This window comes from Sorex fumeus, unplaced genomic scaffold, assembly GCF_029834395.1.
Source record: "Sorex fumeus unplaced genomic scaffold, SorFum_2.1 ptg000126l, whole genome shotgun sequence".
Taxonomy (NCBI): domain Eukaryota; kingdom Metazoa; phylum Chordata; class Mammalia; order Eulipotyphla; family Soricidae; genus Sorex; species Sorex fumeus.
This window is the reverse complement of record NW_026606183.1, coordinates 2,703,477-2,721,857: the sequence shown is the minus strand read 5'-3', so window position 1 is coordinate 2,721,857 and position 18,381 is coordinate 2,703,477. Positions and strand designations below refer to the sequence as shown.

At 36.9% G+C, this 18,381-nt stretch overlaps 1 protein-coding gene across 6 annotated transcripts in view; it reads right to left on the bottom strand.

Annotated features, from left to right (window-relative positions):
* AUTS2 (activator of transcription and developmental regulator AUTS2) overlaps window positions 1-18,381 on the bottom strand; it is a 1,241,040-nt gene that overhangs the window by 675,193 nt on the left and 547,466 nt on the right. For all 6 annotated transcript variants that reach the window (XM_056137725.1, XM_056137727.1, XM_056137726.1 and 3 more), the window contains one exon: window positions 6,455-6,556. In XM_056137725.1, coding sequence (XP_055993700.1) covers window positions 6,455-6,556 — 102 coding nt within the window. The remainder of the gene's footprint in view (window positions 1-6,454; window positions 6,557-18,381) is intronic.

Sequence of the window (18,381 nt, the reverse complement as noted above, 5' to 3'; positions counted from 1 at the left end):
CCCAAAAAGCAAATAAATAAGTAAATAAATAAAATATTGTCCTCATTCCCCAACATAAGGTAACATTTATGTATCTATTCGCTGATGAACTTATAACTAACCTTGGAATATTTGGCATGGTCAAAAAAATCTTGTATTGAAAACCAAAAAGAAAAAACCCAGAAAAACAGCTACTTAAGTATCATTTAAAACTTAAGTTATAAATGCTGTTACAGTATAATTATAATATAGTTATCTCCAAATCAATGAAGCTTATAAATAAATATAGAGAACATTCTTATGTACAGGCATATTCTCACAAGACTGAACTGTCATTTTAAATGACAAATCTTACACAATATATGCAGATAAAATTATATATAAATAAAATATTGATTATGTTAAAATAATAATGTTGGAGTCAATCCTTGAATTCTTTTAAGAATTCTTCAAATGACACAAACTTTCCTGAAATGTGTACAACACTGGCTTTATCTCAGAGCTGTCCACATTAGCTGAGGAGAGATGGACGAGAAATTACTGTAGAAACCCCTTAGTGGGCAACACTATGTACCACCTTCCATGCGAGGGAAAACTCTCAGCAAAAACAAGCCACAAAAAGAAACCATCACACTCTAAGATACGTGAATTTATAAATCACATAACACAAACTACTTTCTACTGATTACACAGTATTAGTAAATTATTTTTTGACAAAAATAAATATTGAAATCATCCTATTTTGGAGGGCATTTTTTGTCCCCTCCCCCCTCAAATTTTATTTTATAAAAGCACCGTGGTTTACAAAGTCATTCCTAATTGGGTTTTAGAGATACAGTGTTCCATCACCGATCCCACCACCCATGTCAACTTTCCTCCAACAGTGTTGCCAGGTTCCCCCTCCTACACCTCCTACCCCCAAACCCAGGCACCTTTTTAAGTTTGTTTATTGAACCTTGGGTCTCTTGATTTCAGTGTTGTTGACTGTAGGATTTGGATATTCAGTTTTATCATTCCTTAACATCAATGATGTACCTTGACCCTTGCTCCCTATTGCTTCGTATTTGTCTCTTCTCCCCCGACCCTCCACTCAGGTCTTTCCTTCTCCCTTATACTTTTGGACCAATGGTGATCTAGTCATCCCCCCTTTTAACCATTGAATTTCCTCATCCAGTTACTTTAGTTATCATATATAAATGTTATCTTGTGTTTATCCTTCCTCTTCTGGCTTACTTCATTAACATGATATCTTCCAATTCATCCATGTCACAGCAAATTGCATAATTTCATCATTCCTTATTGCTGCATAGTATTCCATTGTGTATATAAACCAGACCTTCATGACCCACTGATCTGTTGTTGTCCAACTAGATTGGTTCCAAATCTTAGCTACTGTACTGATTGTTGCAATGAGTATTGGTGCATACATACTTTTGAATGAGAGTTATTCTGCCCTGGGGACAAATGCCAAAAAATGGAATAGCTGGGTCATAATGCAGCTCAATTTTAAGCTTACTATGAACCCTCCATATTGTTTTCCATAGGGTTTGAAGTAGATAACATTCCCATCAGCTGTGGATGAGAGTTTCTTTTTCACCATATCCCCATAAACACAGACTGTTCCCATTATTTTTGATATGTGCCATTCTCACTGGTGTGAGGGGTTATTTGATTTGGATTTCCCTAACAAGTGATGATCAACATTTTTTTCATGTACCTGTTGGTCTTGTTCAGAGAAGTCCCTGTTCATTTCTTCTCCTCGGCTTTTGATAGGTTTTTAGAAATTTTTTTGTTGATGATCATTGTGAGTACTTTATATATCCTGGGTATCAACCCTTTATCTGATGTGCTGGCTTCAAATACTTCTCCCATTCAGTTAGCTGTGTTTTAGTTTTAGCACATGCTTCTTTTGCTATGCAGAAACTTTAATTCGATACAGTCCTATTTGTTTATTTTTTTATTCTGTTCCCTTTGCCAATGGCATTGTTTCATTAACACCCTTGTGGTCCAGATCTTGGAGTGTTCTGCCATTATGTTCATCAATCTACTTTTTTATAGATTCTGGTTGTATCTCAAGGTCTTTGATCCACTTTGGATTTATTTTTGTGTATGGTGTGAGATACGAATACAGGGTTAATGTTTTATTAGTGGTTATCCAGTTTTGCCAGCATACTTTGTAAAAGAGACTTTCTTTACTCCATTTCATTATCTTAGCTCCTTTTTCAAATATTAGCTGATCATATACGTGGGGGGGAGGTTGTATCTGTATATTCTATTCTTACCCACTGGTTGGAAATTCTGTCCTTATACCAATACCATGCTGTTTTGATCACTAACACTTTATAATATAGTTTCAAATTAAGTAATGAGATATCCTGTTTTCTTTTTTTTCAGTATGGTTTTGGCTATTCAGGGTCTTTTATGAATCCACACAAACTGCATTATGGGCTGTTCTAAGTCCTTGAAGAATGCTTTCTGAAACTGGTTAAGGATTACATTGCATCTATATAGTAATTTAGGTAAGACGGTCATTTTGACAACGGTAATTCCTCTGATGCAAATGAAATACTTTATTTCCTAAGTTCTTCTATTTCTTTCTTAAGTGTTTTTAAGTTTCCATGGTGTATATCTCCCATTTCTTTTGTTAATTTGATTCCTTGGTATTTGATGTTCTTGGAACACTCTTTAATTTTTTTAAAATTTTAATAAAATAAACTATGAGATAGTTACAAAGCTTTTGTGATTGAGCTTCATTCAAAGAATAATCGAACATCCATCCCTCCATCAGTGCACATTTTCCACCACCAATGTCCCCATTATCCCTTCTGCTATCCCCACACCCTAACCCTGCCCCCTTGGCAAGCACCGTCCTTCTCTCTCTACTTTGGAGCATCATGGTTTGCAATACAGATATTGAGAGGTCATCATGTTTGGTCCTTTATCTACTTACAGCACACATCTCCCATCCTAAGTGATTCCTCCAACAATCATTGACTAGGTGGTCCTTTCTCTATCCCAACTGCTTCTCCAGCACATTAGGAAGTCTTCCAAACCATGGAGCAATCCTCCTGACCCTTGTCTCTACTGTCATTGGGCATTAGTCTGATATTATGTCATATGTGGACACTTTTTTTTGTTGTTTTTTTAAAAATTTTTAAAAAGTTTTATTAGTGAAACACCATGAGGTACAGCTGTAGATTTACAAATTTTTGTGCTTGGTTTCGTTTATACAATGATCAAGTACCCATCCCTCCACCAGTGCCCATTTTCCACCACCATGGATTCCAGTATCCCTCCCACACCCATCCCCCCATCCCACCCTGCCTCTGTGGAAGGGCATTCCCTTTTGTTCTCTCTCTCCTTTTGGGTGTTGTGGTCTGCAAAAGAGGCACTGAGTGGCAATCATGTTCAGATGAAGACTATTTTGAATGAGATAAATACTCTGATCTCTTTCTCCTCTAATTCAGTATTTGTATATAAGAATGTGGCCAATTTCTGTGTGTTGACTTTGTAGCTAGCCACTTGCAATATGGCTTATTGTTTCTGGAAGGCTATTGGGAGGACTCTTTTGGCTCTTTTATATATAGTATCATGTCACATGCAAAGAGAGATTATTTGATTTCTTCTTTTACAATTCCGACGCCTTTGTTATCCTATTCTTGCCTGATTGGTGTTGCCTGGATTTCTAATACAATGTTGAATAAGAATGGTTATCCTAGCCTTGTATCTAATCTCAGTGGGAATGCTTTCAGTTTTTCACCAGTAAGACTAATATTTGCTGTGGGTTTGTTATATATAGCCTTAATTATCTTGAGGAAGGTACCTTTTAGTCCTGCTTTGTTGAGGTTTTTTTTTTAAATCATAAACGGATGTTGAATCTTATCAAGAGCTTTCTCTGCATCAATTGATTTCATCATTTTTTTTTACCTTTTTTTTTTCACTGAGCTGATTTTCATGTACTGATCCTCCCTTGCTCCCCTGGGATAAATCCCATTTGATCATGGGGTATGATATTTTTATATACTGTTGGATTCAGTTTGCTAAGATAGTGTTGAGGATTTTTTGCATTGATGTTCATCAGGGAGATAGAATGGTATAAAATTTTTGATTTTAGATATGTCTTTTTCTGCTTTGGGAATCAGTGTAAAGTTAGCTTTGTAGAAGCTGTTAGGAAGGATTCCTGTTTCTTTGATACTTTGGAAAAGCTTAAGGAGCAACAGCAGGAAGTTTTCTCTGAAAGTTTGAGAAAACTCACCATGAATCCCATCTTGAGCAGGACTTTTGTTTCTGTTTTCTTTTTTTTTTTTTTTGATTAAGAAGTTAAATTCCTAATTTCTGTTTCATTTCCTTTTTTGATATTGGTCTGTTCAGAATTTCTATTTATTCTTCATTCAGTTTTGGAAGATTACATGTTTCTTAGAAACTGTCCAATTCTTCTAGGTTCTCCAACTTAACTGAGTAGAGCTGTTCTTAGTAAGCCCTAATGATGTTTTGGATTCTGAAGGTTATGCTTCATTTCTCCTTTTTCATTTATGGTCCTATTTACTTGAATACTTTCTCTTTTTTTTCCTCATGAGTCTAGCCAAAGGTCTGTTTATCTTATTTATCCTTTAGAAAAAAACAGCTTATGGTTTCATTGATTCTTTTGTATTGCTTTCTTGGATTCTATATCACTGATTTCTGGCATCATTTTTTTTCTTCCTTCTACTGGTCTTTGGATTCATTTGCTGTTGGTCCTCCAGATTTTTGAGATATGTGTTTAGGCTGCTGAGTTTACCTTTCTCTTATTTCTTCTTTCAGGCCCATATTGCTATGAGTTTTCCCCTAAGTATAGCTTTTGCTCTGTCCCGTAGATTTTGATACCCTGTTTCTTTATTATCATTAGTTTCAAGGAATTTTACTATCTCTTCCTTTATTTCCTCATTGATCCAGCTTTTATTTAGTGGCATGTTGTTTGTTTCCAGATGTTAGAGTTTATCCACATCGTCTTTTTATGATTGATTTCTATCTCTATGGCTTTGTAGTCTGAGAGAATGCTTGGTAGAATTTTTTCATTTGTGAATATATGTAATTTATCTGATGCTCTAATATGTGATCTATCATAGAGAATGTTCCATGTGCACTAAAAGGAAAGTACACTCAGCTTTTTGTGAGGGTAAGGCTCACTAAAACCTTTTTTCAGAAGCACACAGTCATCCTGCACATCAGAATAAAGACAACTGCTTTAGAGTATAAAAAAAGATGACAGGAAGAAAGAGAGGAAAGGTCCTAGTTATTATGCATCCTAACTCTATTCTTAAAATTTAGAGATGAATCACTCTTTCTTAAACGTATTATCTCAATCTATCAACTTCCTTTTGTTGATACCAATAATAAAAAATTATTGATTTCTTTTTTTTATGGTTGAAAGTGGGTTTATTTCTAGTAGTTCTCAGGAGACCTAAGGCCTCATCTCAACTTTAATAGCAGCTCAATGAAAAGGTCCACAATGTAGTGATGTCTCACTCAGAGGTCTTCTGATAACACCTGACAGTGTTTGGGGACCACAGGATCCTATTGGGATCGCCTACATGTAAGGCCTTTGCTGTAGCCCCTGTAATATATCACTGGCTCCTTTGACTGATGGAATTTACAAAAAAAATTATCAAATTATTGTTTTAAGAGAAAAAATTGTGTTCAAAAAATCCTGTTATGTGAAATGATAGGGAAGAAGGACAGGTCAATCTTGAGAGTGGCAAAGGGAATTCTGGCCTTTAGTGCACAGGGGTCTGAGAATAGCTACACCTGTCTAGAAGGTTGACATCCCTCCAAGAGTATGGTACATTCTATAAAAGGTTTTTAGAAATAACAAGGACTCTTAATTTGTTCTCCTATCAGAGAAGTAGGTGGACTATTATCCCGTTCAATAAGAACAAAGATGCAGAGATTGTTAACAATTTCATAAGTGAAGAATTGGGGGGGGGGCGGAAACTAAGCCAAATTCATTAATATCATCTGTCATCTGTAACACTGGGTACTTCATTCCTTTAAAACACTGATATTAAAAACACTAGTATTCCTTTAATAATCTGTTGTTTCTAAGGTGACAAATGTCCTGCCCTTGAAACACATTTATTTATTTATTCATTGGGAGGCCATGCCCAGTTGTGATCAAAGATTACTCCTGACTCTGCTTAGGGATCACATCTTATGGGGTTGGGAGAACCATGTCTGGTGCCAGTGATAAAACCTGGGTCAGCCACATGTAAGGCAAGTGCCTTACCTGCTGTACTATCTCTCTGGTCCAAATGAAACAGATTTTAGATAAAATTAGGAAACATAATTTCACATTGCAAAGCTCCATTCTGTATGGATGGATAAACTGCAATGCTAAGGTATGCAAAGTATATCTAATGAGTAAGGAGTGTTGAAGAATTGAGACTTAACCTTAGGAACATGTGGTCTGGTGATTTTGATTTTTTTTTTTAAAACTTACGTCGCTGAGCCTCTCCCGGGAGCTGCTCCTGTGGAAGCCCTTGGATTCTCCACTGGCACTTTCACTGTCACTGTCCCTGCAGCTGTTCTGCCCTGGTTTGACCTAAATACAAAGAAAGGAAGAAAAAGAAAAGTAAGTGTTCTCCTTAAACAACTACTTCTTCATCCCGGTTGTTCATCCCTGTCTAATGTGAACAATTTAATATACAATTTATATTTTAAATATCCTTCCCAGTTTCTCAATTATGGCAGAATACTGGTGAAGGAGCCACGGAGAATAGAATTACAAAAACAGTTCACATAAAATACCTTTGTAGATATAAAATTTGTCCTAAATAATTCTTTGAAAAAAATCTAACAGAAGTCACAATTCAGAGCATCATTCTATGCTCAAGGAAGAGAAGAGGGAGGGGAGGGGAGGAAAGGAGGGAAGAAGGGAAGAAAGAACAAACAATAGAAAACAAGATTTTTTTCCTTCTAAGATAAATTATAAGATTACACTCTGAAAAGATCTTTTAGATCCTTTCTGTTGCTGTTGAGCTTGGGGCATGCCACTCCAGTCCAGTATTTGAGACCAACAAGGCTAAACACCTGACAGTACTTATTAGTCCATGAGGTGCTGGAATAAAATTCAGATCTCAATCATGCTATGTCTTAGATTTTACTGTTGTGCTATTTCCAGGGCCCACTTCTTCAAAAAATTTTTTTCTGGAAATCTCTTGCCAGTTCATTGAAAGCACCATATTAAGACATAAAGCTTAAGTACAGTAAAATGGAACTAATTCAACAAATATTTACTAAGTGCTACATTTACAACCAGTATGAAAATCTGAAGACTGAGTAATAAACTAAACTTTTTAAGTCTTCCACTTTAGGAAGCTTACATTTGAGTAGTTTTTACACTTTCATCTAGCTCATATTCATGATTCTCTACACATTTACCCAGTTCTGATTACCATGAAAATCAACATACACAATTTTTCAAAAAATTATATGATTTTGAGTGTTATACAAAAAGACCCCAAGTCTTGGATGTAATCACCATACACAAGTGTAGAGTTTATAAGACATATAAGCCTTTTACATTATCCTCATTAAAACAAGAAAAACGCTAATAAAGCCAAAGAGAATAGGTGCTAAATTGAAACAAAAAAGTAGTCAATGGAAATCTGGGGGAAAGGATTTCTAATGCTGCAGCTTTAAAATGTATGATGGAGGGGCTGGAGCAATAGCACAGCAGGTAGGGTGTTTGCCTTGCACGTGACCGACCCAGGTTCAATTCCCAGCATCCCATATGGTCCCCTGAGCACCACCAGGGGTAATTCCTAAGTTCAGAGCCAGGAGTACTCCCCGTGCATCACCAGGTGTGACCCAAAATGCCAAAAATAAAATGAAATAAAATAAAAAATAAAATGTATGGTCGACCGCTGGCTGGGAGGTTAGGGGAAAGATACCACTGACGGAAGAAGGGAAGCAGCTATGCTATGAAGGGATAGGAGTCTTATCTGAAACTATTTCTTTCTAGAAGAAACAGGAACCCAGGGAAGCCAGGTTAGAACATAGAAAGTTCAAAACAAAACACAAGTCCTGAGTAGGAGGGAACTTCAAAAATTAGTCTGAGTAAGAAATAGCAAAGCCAATGGTTGTATGCTTTCCTGTGGCACCAAAGCTAAGGGAATGCTGAACCAAGATGAAAGGAGAATGATTATGAATCAGTATTTCTCGTGTTTTGTTTTTGATTGACTTATTGGTCATGGTCACGGTCACGGTCCTCCCGTTGTTCATCGATTTGCTCGAGCGGGCCCAGTAACGTCTCCATCATGAGACTTGCTGTTACTGTGTTTAGCATATTGAATACGTCACGGGGAGCTTGCCAGGCTCTGCCATGCAGGCGAGATACTCTCGGTAGCTTGCCGGGCTCTCCGAGAGGGGTGGAGGAATCGAACTCAAGTCGGTCATGTTGGCCACTTGTGAGGCAAACGCCCTACCCCTTGGTTTAAATATGAATTTCAAAAAAAACCCATGTTTCTTTTTCAATGGTCATTGTCACCATTCCTATCACTTAATTTCCAATACCATCCCACCAATAAAAAGAATTCTCTCTTTGTTCCTCTCACACTTCTTCCCTTTCCGCTGGTTACCACCATAATTTCAGTGTGTCTATAAGTTAAAATTGATCATTTCTCGCCAGTTGCTTGTGTGTCATGTTCCGTATCAGTGAAATCAGTTCAGACAACATGTTTAGTCATATCTTCTAGTCATCTACTCCCAATATCCCATTTTCTTTGCTTATACTTGTTTTACAAATCCACTTTTGTCATTTTCTTCTAAAATCCTTTTTTTCCCTCTAGGAATATTTCTCTAATGAAAACCAGAAAAATTATACTAATTTTACTCTGAATCCTCTTGAGCCCTTAAGTACTTAGTTTCCTCCTAATTTACTGCTAAACCTGCTAATTCTAAATTAATTCAGATACGAGCTTTATGAGCCTTTTCTTACTGCAGTAGAATAAAAGTTTAGAATATTGTCATTGTCTGTGTATTCACCAGACAATGTAGGAAACCGAAACCCTACAGCTCACTCTCTCAGCCTCCATTTGGTGGTCTCAGGCCACGTCCCCACCCAGGGGACGCCATGGGTGGACAAAGGAGGAACCGAGGGCCAGGCTGGTTGGTGATCAATTCCCGTTTATTCCATTATCCCCATGCACCTGTTCCAATCTCACTAAGCCCCTCATTCCTATCTCCCCCTCCCACTAGCAGAATTGGTCTTCCTCTAGTCTTTCCCCAACTCTCCTCTTTGGGGATAGGATAGCAACTACACACCCAGGTTGGGTAGCACAATCAACATAGGAAAGCCCTTCCTGACTGCCTGCAGCCAGGGGATCAGGTTCAAGGGCAAAATGCCATTTAGGGTTTTTTTTCCCTTTCCTTAGTCTAATAACTTAATTAACATCTTAATTCTACTTCTTAATATTAGTTATTTTGTATGGACACAGTAAGAGATACATTAAGCTTGTAGGGTAGCTCTCCTGGGGATATCTCACTATAGATCTCAGACTACAGTGCTCAGGCCAGATTAATCTTTCCTAACCCTAGCAGGTTCCTAATCTAGTTGTTACTTTCTGGATCATGGCAGAATTTGTCCATGACTACGCTCTTAATTTATAGTTAAGCATTATGGCACTTTGGCCTGGCCCATTTTGATGCCAGGGTAGCTCACAGCTTGCCCTGGGTCCATCCAGTTCCTCATCGGGACCCTGCTTTTGGGGTGGTAGGAAGTCAGGGCAATTTAGGTGTAAGTCTAAAGAACAGATGCCCAGGAGTGAATATCATTTGGAGTCAATTAACTCCCAAGTTACAAAATCATAGCATTATTGTCTTCTTGTGTCCATACAAAAAGGTCAATGTTCTGAATTAACTATGCAAAAGACTTACGGAGAAGAGAACAGCAATATTTACAAGTGAGCAAAGTCTGATTAGGAAATAATGGTGACTGAACAGTTGGGGAAGCAGAGCACAAAGAAAGAGGTTACAAATAAACAAAGAGGAATGGGAGCACTATGATTAGAGTAACCCCAAAAACCTAAGCTCCCTGTAGCAAGGCAGAAACGACAAACCAATGTTATCCTACAATTGTCGATAACTTTTCATTTTTCACATTTTTAATAAGGGAGGATCTTACCTAAAACGAACATCATTTTTCCAACATGCCATGACCATTCTTGCCCTACCCTCTTCACATTAATTTCCACTGTCTGGAACATTTACCCTCTCTCTGTGCTTCTCAGGTCAGGGTTTGAAGAGCTCCTTCATTACAGATTTATTTTTTTAACATATGCTTTCAAAATTCAGTTAACATATTTTAAAAGGCATACTGTTAAATAATTCTGTACTGATAAAACCTGTAGGTGGAATGGGTACTCTAATTCACACTACCTGACGTAAATGACACTGGATCTATGCGTAAATTAAAGACTGTAAAGCTGCCTAAAATGGATTAAAGAAGCAATAGAGGAAATTTAGCAAGAGATTCAGGACTAAATCCATGTTTCAACCATCTACTCCTCTCTTCACTTTGAATCTATACAGATGTTTATATTTAACATGAAAATCATTCTGCAATGTATTAATATTTTCCATAAAATATACTTTAAAATACCATAATACCTGGCTGCATTTTAGGTGATATCTGATCAGCAGATGGCTGTAAATATTTTTTTACATAAAAAAATATTTTTTCATTCCATATAGGTATGAAACAAAAATACTGAAAATTAAGGATAACAGAATATCAAGGCTCATCCTAATAGCCATTATTTTAACAAAATCTAAACTTGCTTTTGGATCCTTGAATTTTTCTTCATGGAAAGGAATGACAACTTCAACAAGAGTTTAACAAGGATCTTCAGTGGCCCTGACATAAATTGTCTGACTAAATGTTGTTCTAAGCTAACAGGAAAATCCAACAAAGACTGAGACGTAGTTTTCTCATCCTTTCCTGCAAACTATCAGCAAAAGCACTTCAGCAAAATTTCTTCAGAGTCTTATGTAAAATCCACCCCATACTACTCCCTTTCTTTTCCAAAGCCAGGCTCAAGTTTAAAGGAAACTTAGGATTTTAAGCTGTCAGAGAGCTCAATATTTCAAAGAAATGGACTGACTACAGTAAGTACTAAAGCTAAACCACAGGATTTTAGGCAAAGAAGAACTCATTCCTAATCGCATGAATACATTTAAAACTAGCATTTACAGCCACATCCAATGGATCATTTAGAATAGCAAAACTAACTCAGAGGCTGTAATCCTTTACCTAAACTTCCTGCTATTACCTATAACCAAGAGACATTGCATAGGTCAGGTGTTAGCTTAAACACTTAAAAGACCTGAGAAAAATTGATTTATTTGCATTGATTTCTCATAATATCCATGGTATCTCTGTTGTAAGGAAGTTTTTGCTGTAATAGTGTAACAAGATTTCTTTTAGTTTTTAAAAACTTTGGAGTCACATTTAATAAAAAGTAACTATAATCTACTCTCTAATTTTAGAAGTTTATTCCCATTAAACTTCCCATTAAAGCAGTTTATGCAATAGAATTAGAACAGAATGGATGAGAAGTAGCAATTATCTGGCATGAATAGCAGTAATTCTGCCACTAAGATTAATATATTTTATAAAACATGATGTTTTATTCTTAATTTGATTTTACTGCCAAGAAAACATTCTTGAAACTTTAAAACTATAATATCATTACAGTTAACAATTATTAAGGGCTAATTTGGAAAATTACTATTCATGGTTTTATCATTTCTAATAAACATGTAACAAAGTCCTATCACTCTAGGTTTGGATGAAAATGGAGCAGTTTGGGAAGATCTATCAAGATATAGGACTCAATCTTTGTCCTTTCCACTGGAATAAAAGACGTTAGATGCGCACAAGTATCATTAACCATTTAAACTTAATTCACACAGGAATAAAATATGTAAAGAAAATACTTCTTCCTGTAACTCAAGAAGAATGACTTTGAGTTATGCAATAAAACACAGACAAGCATCCAAAAGTAATTTTCTCCCATAGTTTTGGTTCCTCAAGCAACATAAATTCTATTTCAGACTGCTGAGTTTTCCTGAAGGGATTTAAAAAATTCTACATGATGTTTTAAAACTGAGTCAACAAGTATAGAATGTACCTAAGTGTTCTATAGAGGAAATTTCTTAATTTTAAAAAACCTGTCTACACCAGGGGAAAGTTTCATAAATTGGTCGGCATTTCTAAACTGCTGTAAGTGGAAAAAAGGACTTTCATTAAATGTTAGTGGGAATGTAGACTGGTCTGGAGTGTTTTTGGAAAACAATATGGCTATTTCTCAAAAAGTAAAAACTGAGCTCCCAAATGACTCAGCAATTTTACTTCTTGGCATCTACTCCAAGGGCCCTAAAACTCTACTCAGAAAATATATTTTGACTCCTATGTTCATTCCTATGTTCAACAGCGGAAACCTGGAAACAAACTAAGAGTGTCTAAGGACTGAATCAAGAAACTATGGTACCTATATAAAATGCAATGCTATTCAGCTACAAGAAAAGATGAAATCATGAGATTTTCTGCTAGTGGATGGGATCTGAATTGTATCATGCTGAGTAGTTAGAGGAGAAAGACTGTTACAGAGTAATTTCACTCATACCTGAGGTATAAAAAACACAGCAGAACAGCAAATAGGAAAAGGCAACAGAAATCAAGAACCAGTCTTCAGAAGGAAACTTATCACAAGAAGAAAGGATTAAAGAGCGGGAACAGGATGCAGGGGACAGTGGTAGATAAAAGCAATAACTCAGGTGGAGAGTGTGAAGCTACAATGATTTATGCAAGAAACCCAACCACCTACAGTATTATAAACCATGAGGCCTAAAATAAAAAGTTAACAAGTCTCACAATGGAGACGTTACTGGACCTGCTTGAGCAAATTGATGAACAATGGGAGGATAGTGCTACAGTTATTTAAATAATATATGCACTAAACACCTTAAAATATGTACTTAAAATGAGTGAATTTCACATTATCAAAAGTCGTGTAATTTGAAAAAGCAAAAGATTCCATCACTTTGATCTCTACATATGAGACACACCTTATTAAGTCAACCTCATGTTCTTAAAGTCAACTGTGCCACATGAAAATTTTGACCTGTGGGAATAAACACAGAACAAGAATATCGGGACTCATCTCAAAACCCTGCCTTCCACAACAGGTTTTAAAAATTAGAGCTTGTTGCTAATCCATGTATCATAAAACTATTAAAAAAATTAAGAAACTGTCATATCATAGGTACAACATTTTGTAAAAATCATACCTAGACTTTGAAAGGTCACTGTCTAAAACTCTGTCAAATAAATACTTAAAGGTATATGAAAGTTGTGCGATAGTATGCCTACAATTGAACATATAGGCAATCTTCATGTTATTCTAAGGATTGTAAAACTCCATGAATTAAAATACACTTTGTGACTTAAAGAGGCAGAAACACAAAAATCAAGAAACACTAAGCAATAACTTGAACAAAGTCAGAAAAGGCTGCTTAAAGAGGCAGAACTAGCAACACTGGCACCCTGACTCTCTGGGGAAGCTAGTTATTATTAGTTTTGCAGAACTAGTGGGGTATAGTAGGTAGGCTCTGGTGCAAGAGCTTGAAATTTCAGCTCACCTTCATTCCTCTAAATGTTTATTCTGTCTTGATCTTCAATGTTATGCAACCGACATAATATGGGTGATCTTGCCATTTAAATCAACTACTAAAATTGCTTTATGATCATTATCATTAAAACAGAAGAGTCCAGTCACCCAACTTTAAAAATTAATATGTGAAAAATAATATGCATAAAATATGCACAGCAGGTAGAGAAACACTGCAGCTATTTGGGATGCTGTTGTGTTTTAAAATTATTTTTTACTTCAACATTCCATGTTCCCCAAACTACAAACAGATCAAAGTTTTACAGATTATCCCTCAAAAGAAAAAAAAAAGACAAGAAACACAAATTAATAACTATTTAAGCATTCTGTTTCATCATGATAACAAACAGATGGTTTTAATATTCTGGAGGCTAATTTCTGAACAATTAAAAACACAGCAAGACATTAACATCTAATGAAACATTTTAACTACCAGTATATGCATCTGCCATTAATTCCCACACAGTAAGGTCTTGGATCTCCTCAATCTGTTCTTTATTAAGGAAAGTTTTCCACTCTGAATTTAGTGAAGTAGAGAATTAACAACTGTTTTCAATCAGCAATCAGCAGGACATTTTGCCAATGTGTACTGAAATCATGTATACTATCAGACTTAAATTTATTCTTATGATGGCTCTGATGTACACACATTTGCAGTTGAAAAACAGATCCAATTCTCTAATTAGGTGTTTAAAAAATTGCCGCATTAGTCCCATGATATACAACAAAAACGTTCATTGAGCTAGCACTAAAAAGGTGTGGAATATTTGTTCAGCAAAGCTGATAACTTTTGATTCAAAAATGCCAAAAATGTCCTAGACCATAGCCTCCATCATTACAGCATCAAAAAAGGCAACAATCACAATGAAATGAAAACCAACTGGAACTATCACATTCTCAGAGATGGCCATTTATGACAGGACGACCAGTTATCACTAAACAGAAACTTAAATTCAGAGATAAAACACCCTACCAAAGACACACAGAGAGAAGTGATATGAACTAGGTCAGAACACAATTTCTGTCCCCATTTGGATATTCTCTCAAGGCAGTGTCAGCCACTTCCTGTATTAAGGTTGTTTTGTCACAACAACCTGTGAGGCAGCTAGAATGTAAAGGCTAAATACTCATGCTAATCAGAATCTGAACAGTTAAGAAGCAGTGGGACTAGGCTTTACAGAGGCCTTAATTGCAAAGTCTGTGATATTTCATATATTAGTCTCTCCCTCCTAATGTCATTATCACTCATGGTGATGCAGACATGTTGTAACTAAGTTTGGTTCTCTTATCTGTGAACAAACAATTCTACTATTTTCTGATTTAGTGACTACGTATTTTTAGGCATGAAAACTATAAACAACCACTACGATTGTCTTTTTTACTTTTTTTTTATTTTTTTACTGTTCAGAATTTACCATTTTTTTAATTATTTATTTATTGAATTACTGTGGGAAAAGTTACTAAGCTTTCAGGTTTAAGTCTCAATCATGCAAATATTAAACACATTTTCCTTTACCAATACTTATTTTTCACCACGAAGAACCCCAATAACCCCCCCCCCAACCCTCCCAATGCATGGAAGGCAGATGAATTCTAATCAGCATTCTATCTACTTTGACTAGATTCATTGTTTCAACAAAAGATGCACCATTATTATTTAGAGTTTACACCCCCAAATCAGACATGCTGAAAAGGCATTGTGAAATAATTTGTTTTCTATAGCTTTTTTTTCTATAGCTTTTCTATAGTTTTCTATAGGTCACAAGAATCAAATGACATCGTGCGGCCACAATAGATTTTGGATTTCTGGTATTTTACTTATTAAGCCTGGAAGTATTTCTGCTGAGAGTCAGATAGTTATGAGATTGGTTTCTGTGCTCCGGAGCCATGGCCGTGCCGGAGAGCCGCTCGTGGGTGGCAACTCGTGACCTCGGTAGGACGTGAAGGACGAGCCGGGAATGCCCCCCTTCCATGAGGTTTTAGTCGCCCCATCACGACCGGCTCATACCTGGCTTTCCACAAAGCTCCCGAGCCGTCTTTTTTACTTTAATGGAAAACATAAGCAAATATAACACATCTTGATTTTAAATGTTTTAAAATTTTCTCTTTGAATAATTAACTTTCATAATCCTCACTCTGAAAGACTAACAGTCATAAATGGAGCTGAATAGTATATTTATGAATCTATAGATTACATTCCATAAAAACTGTCTCACATTTTTAAGTGCAGCAAATCACACTTGATCACTTGACTTCCTGTTAATCATCAATTTGCTCAAGCAGGCACCAGGAACATCTCCATTTGTCCCTGTCATGTGCTAGTGTAGCCCAATGGCGTCTATTTATTCTAGGAACACAAAGAGCCTCAAACCGATCTTCAGGGTCTTGATGAAGAAGTCTGACCATCTTGTAGGTGGGTGGCCACGTGGTCTTTTGATGTCCCGTGGAATCAGTCGGTAATGGCTCTAGTTCAGCGGTGGTCTCTAAATCTAATTACATGTCAAGCCCATCTGATTTTCGACGCCTTGGCAGACAAGACAGTGTCCCTGATTCTTGACTGTCGATGGAGGTCAGAACTCCGGATTCATTCTCATTTGAGTGAAATGTGATACCTCAAGCATAGCTCTTTCAATTTCTCTTTGGGAGACCCGAATAGTGTTCTCATCCTGTTTTCGTAGGGCCCAGGTCTCTGAGGCATATGTTAATGCAGGAAGAACAGGGGAATTGAAGAGATGTGCCCAGAGCCGGAGGTCCTTCGTCCTCTTAGCTATTTCTTCAACACTCTTGAAGGCATTCCAAGCCGCTCTCTTCCTCCTGTGCAACTCAGGTGCCAGGTCATTCATCATGTTGACTTCTCGACCTATGTACACATAACTGTTGCATTCAGAGATGGTTGTTCCGTTGAGAGTGAATGGAATGTCAGAAACGAGACTGTTTCTCATAAACATTGTCTTCATGAGATTCAGCTGGAGTCCAACATTTCCACACTCACGGTCCAAGTCGGCCAGCATTTGTGCCACTTGGCTAAATGTTTGGTATTATTAGAATGATGTCATCAGCGAAGCGGAGGTGGTGTAGTTGCTGACCGTCTATCTTCATTCCCATTCCTTCCCATTCCAGTCGCTGCATGACGTTCTCGAGCTGGCACTGAAGAGTTTTGATGAAATGGTATCACCCTGCCGAACACCTCTCTTGACATCGATGATCACTTCTTTGTAGAATGGCTAGATCCTGGTAGTGAATCCATAATACAGCTCATGGAGGACCCTGATATATTGAGTATGAATGCCCTGATTGACTAGGGCTTCGATGAACACTTCTGTCTCAACAGAATCAAAGGTCTTCTTTAAATCAATGACCGTTAGACAGAGTGGCATCTTGAACTCTTGAGAAACCTCAATGAACTTGGTTATTGTGTGGATATGGTCGATCGTGCTGAATCCTTTGTGGAACCCGGCTTGCTAGCATGGCTGTCCTTCATCTAGTGTTCTGCCAATCCTATTCAGGATGACTCAAGTAAACAGCTTGTAGATGACAGACAATAGGCAGATCGGGCGATAGTTGCCAATGTTGTGGATGTCTCCCTTCTTGTACAGTAGTACAGTCCTGCTGGTTTTCCATTGAAATGGAACCTTGCATTCAGACAGGTAGCGCGTGAAGAGTCAAGCCAGTGTATTAATGAGTACTGACTGCAGGTTCTTCAAATGTTCAGGTCTGACCTTGTCTGGGTCAGGTGCTGTTAATAACACTAATTATTAACAAATAACACTAATACTCTTTAATACAGATTGTGTTCTGTCATGTTATACATAAATAATTGAGAGAAACATAATTTTATTTACTTTAGAATTCTGAGGTAAATGACTTAGATTAATCACGTTTAAAAATTATAGATAACTATTTTTACATCTCACACAAAATTATAGTTAACTATTTTTACATCTCACGTTATACATAAACAATTGAGAGAAACACAATTTTATTTACTTTAGAATTCTGAGGTAAATGACTTAGATTAATCATGTTTAAAAGTTATAGTTAACTATTTTTACATCTCACTCAAAATTTATAGATGCTGATTATATTGATTTCTAAGCGTTATTATTAATCTCTAAGTATTTAATTTAAGATTATTGGCAGGCTGGTGATAGCACAACAGGTAAGGTGCTGACCTTACATGTAGCTGACCCAGGTTTGAATCCTGGCATTCCATATGGATCCTTGAATCCCACTAGGAGCGATCCCGGAGTACAAAGCCAGAAGCAATCCTTGAACACTGCCCATTGTGGCAGAGAAAGTAGAAGAAGAAAAAGAAAGACAACTATGATACTGACAACAATGATGAGAAGAAAGAGGAGAATGAGGGGGAATGCTAGTGAGTTGTGAGAGAACGAGGCATCTAGATAAGTCCCAGTGCTTATGTCAACAATACATACACAAATACATATATAAGTTACAGAGAGTGTTTCCCTCACATATAAATTTCTGTTAAAACCCTTAGGTCACAACAGCCTCTACACACAACTTTTGCCATATTAATGGGCCCATGTCACAGCTCCTGAAATACACAGCTATATATGCAGCCATGAAACAGACCTACTCAGCAAATACTGCTCACAGCTCCACTTCCTGTCACTGGCTGAACTAGGTGAAGGAAACTAGGAACTCCCAAACTACCCCTTCAAAATTTCCCAGG